This window comes from Myotis brandtii, unplaced genomic scaffold (genome assembly GCF_000412655.1).
Source record: "Myotis brandtii unplaced genomic scaffold, ASM41265v1 scaffold329, whole genome shotgun sequence".
In the NCBI taxonomy this organism is placed as follows: domain Eukaryota; kingdom Metazoa; phylum Chordata; class Mammalia; order Chiroptera; family Vespertilionidae; genus Myotis; species Myotis brandtii.
The window spans coordinates 365,120-368,128 of record NW_005362676.1 but is presented as its reverse complement, the minus strand read 5'-3'; the positions used below and the strand labels follow the sequence as shown (position 1 = coordinate 368,128).

Genomic DNA, 3,009 nt, shown 5'->3' with positions numbered 1-3,009 from the left:
AGTCAAGCCGGGGGAGCCAGACAACATCTGTGCCCGCGGGGCGCTAGGATCACAGGACTCGGCGGCCGGGGTTCCCGGGGTTTCCCAGGGACCCACACACGGCGTGTAATTAACTCCGCGGCGCGCAGCGCACGGCGTTCCCATCTCGCAGGCAGAGTTGTGTGGGGACTTGCCCACGGTTTGTGTCCGCAGTGGGCGTGTGTATTCCTCTCCCGGGGAAAACGGGGCACAAAAAAGGCCCCTCGCAGGCGTGGGGGCCGGCGCAGGCCTGGTGCACCCTCCCGTCTCACAGCGGGGCTCCACCTCCGCCCCCCACCCGCCTGGGAAGCACATGTGGCCGGCACCCCCACAGGTGGGGCAGGGGCTGAGTCCACAGCCCGGGGCCTGGGCCGCCTCTCTCAGGGCGAGTCCTCGGCCTCTCCCCTGCGCCTCCCCTGCCGGCCAGATGTGGCCTGGCCCTGATCCAGGCCCCGTGAGCCTTTGGGGTCAGCGAGCCCCAGGCCCCGCCCCTGCCCTGGGCCTGCCGCCTTCTCCTTCCTCCCCTCCCCCCAGGGCTGGCCAAGCCCCCAGTCCGTCCCCCAGGATTCCGGGCAAGAACAAAAGGCCACTGAACCAGCAGGATCTAAGGCCCAGCGCAGCGCCTGCATCTCCCCGCACCGACTCAAGGCTGCCCTCTAGTGCTGCTGAGGAGGACGTGCAACCCGGGGAAAGGTCCCCTCCGGCCCCCCTCAGCCCGCCGAACCCCGGTGTCCAGGACACGAGCCAAGGGCGACAATGTTGTTGCTGTTACTCCTCCCCCGAGGATATTTCCCACTGATTTTTTTAGAGAGAACGGAAGGGCGGGGGAGAGACAGAGAGACAGCCATGTGAGAGACGCATGGGTGGGCTGCCTCCCCACCACGGCCCAGGCTGGGAATCAAACCTGCAACCGAGGCATGTGCCCTTGACCAGAATCGAACCCGGGACCCTTCAGTCCTCGGGACGAGGCTCTATCCACTGAGCAACACCGGCCAGGGCGAGGACACATTGTAAACAAACAGGGTGGCTCTTTAAAGCAGGGGAATCGGGAAGCCTTTGTTCTAGAACAATAAGCGGCTTAAGGCGTTTCTGTGGAGGCACCTTGGGCGTAAGGAGAGGCCTACCCACCCCTGGCTACTTCCCGGTCCCCAGTGTTTAGGAGGGACAGGGAGAGGGGGAGAGAAACATCCGTGATGAGGGAGAGTCATGGATCGGCTGCCTCCTGCCCGGCCCCCCTGGGGACCAAGCCCACAACCCGGGCACGTGCCCTGACCGGAAACCCCGGGCATGCTTCCCGGGGAGGCTCCCAGCCCCTCGCCGCACCTGCTGTAGCCACCGTGCCGTGCAGGGCCCCGTGGTGGGGGCGGGCCTACCTTGCTCCCTTTGCTGGTCCCGCTGCTCCATGGACACCAGGGCGGAGAAGTGCGCCTGGTCGTAGGCGAGGACCAGGGGGGAGCAGTGGCAGCGGTTGGGAGGCACCTCCAGGGGCAGGTAAATCCCTCCGAACGGGATCGGGGCGAAGGCTGTGGACACAGACGAGGGCAGGGCGTGGGGAGCCCGCAGGGACAGCGTGGAAGGCACCCTCACCCCAGGGGCGACGGGACCCCGGTTCCTCCAAGGCTTTCCTGAAGGGGCTTCAGTTTTCATACGTTTTTTTTAAAAAATTGACCTCAGAGAGAGGAAGGGAGAGGGGGAGGGCGAGAGAAACATCCATGATGAGAGAGAATCATGGATCGGCTGCCTCCTGCACGCCCCGTACTGGGGATGGAGCCCTGACCGGGAACCGAACCATGACCTCCTGGTTCATAGGACGCAGCTCAACCATTGAGCCACACCTGCCGGTTTGCAGGCTTCCAAGTTCTTCCAGTAAAACCCGCCTCCTCCAGGAGGTCCCCTTTGGTTTCTCTAGGTCACCGCTGCTCACCCCACCCCGCAGTCCTGCTTTGTGACGTGGGGACCCACCTTCCCCGCCCGAGTCCCTCAGCATCGTGTCGGCCACGACCACGATGGGCCTCCTCAGGATGTGGGCCAGGACGAACACGTGGAACTCCTCCAGGCTCTCGTACACGGGGTCCTCGGCGTTGTCCACACTGCAGGACAGAGCAAGGCCAGCTGTCACCGCGCCGATGGGAAGGGGGTGTGTTGGAGACCGGATGCCTCCCTCCGATCGGACCTCCATGGACCCTGGCCAGCGCGCCACTGAGTCCATCTTCTTCCCACGCTCCCAACTGATGACAGACGCACAAGTCCCGGCCCCCCACCCCTCCATGCCCGGAGGTCTTCCTGGTGGCAGAGGCAGCCGCTCAGAGCTCGTGGGAACACAGGGGCGGCCTCTGGGGGGTTAAGGGGACACAGCAGGGGCAGGGGCAGGGGCAGGAGAGAGGCTGGCTTCCTGGCCTCCCTCTGCTTCTAGCTCTTGGGCTCAGTCCTCCCCGGCGTGGCTGACCGGCCGCTGGGGCCATGGCTACCGAGGTCTGGGGGGCTTTCTTTTCTTTTCTTTTTTTAAAAATTTTTTTATTATGTCAGAGGGGAAGGGAGAGGGAAAGAGAGAAACATCAATGATGAGAGAGAATCATGGATCGGCTGCCTCCTGCACACCCCCTACTGGGAATTGAGTCCACAACCTGGGCATGTGCCCTTGACTGGGAATCGAACCTGGGACCCTTCAGTCTGCAGGCCGACGCTCTATCCACTGAGCAACACCAGCCAGGGCTGAGGGGCTTTCTCAGAAATACCCCCATGGACGAGGGCGGTGAGAAGGCTGCCTGGACTCGGCCCGCAGTGTAGGAGGGGGAAGTGACAATCCTGTCACGGCTCCCACCCCCACCCCCCCACCCCCCGCTTGGGGCAGAGCGGGCTCTGAGACCTTCATCCCCGAGTGGAATCTAGTCTGGAGGCGGGAGTGTCTGTGCCCCCGATCTTGGGGTGCCACGCGCTCCCTGGTTCCGCTCCCCCCGCCGCCCTGGCCTGCGGAGAGAGGGGGAGCGGGGG

At 64.5% G+C, this 3,009-nt stretch overlaps 1 protein-coding gene across 1 annotated transcript in view; it reads right to left on the bottom strand.

The window, feature by feature from the left end:
- The window catches only part of OTUD7A (OTU deubiquitinase 7A), a gene marked incomplete at its 3' end in the record, with an annotated part of 77,451 nt that overhangs the window by 1,729 nt on the left and 72,713 nt on the right, over positions 1-3,009 (bottom strand). Inside the window, exons 12-13 of the mRNA XM_014543564.1 lie at positions 1,981-2,227; positions 1,392-1,541 (exon numbers count right to left, since the gene is read on the bottom strand). Of these exons, the coding sequence (XP_014399050.1) occupies positions 1,392-1,541; positions 1,981-2,227 (397 nt within the window). The remainder of the gene's footprint in view (positions 1-1,391; positions 1,542-1,980; positions 2,228-3,009) is intronic.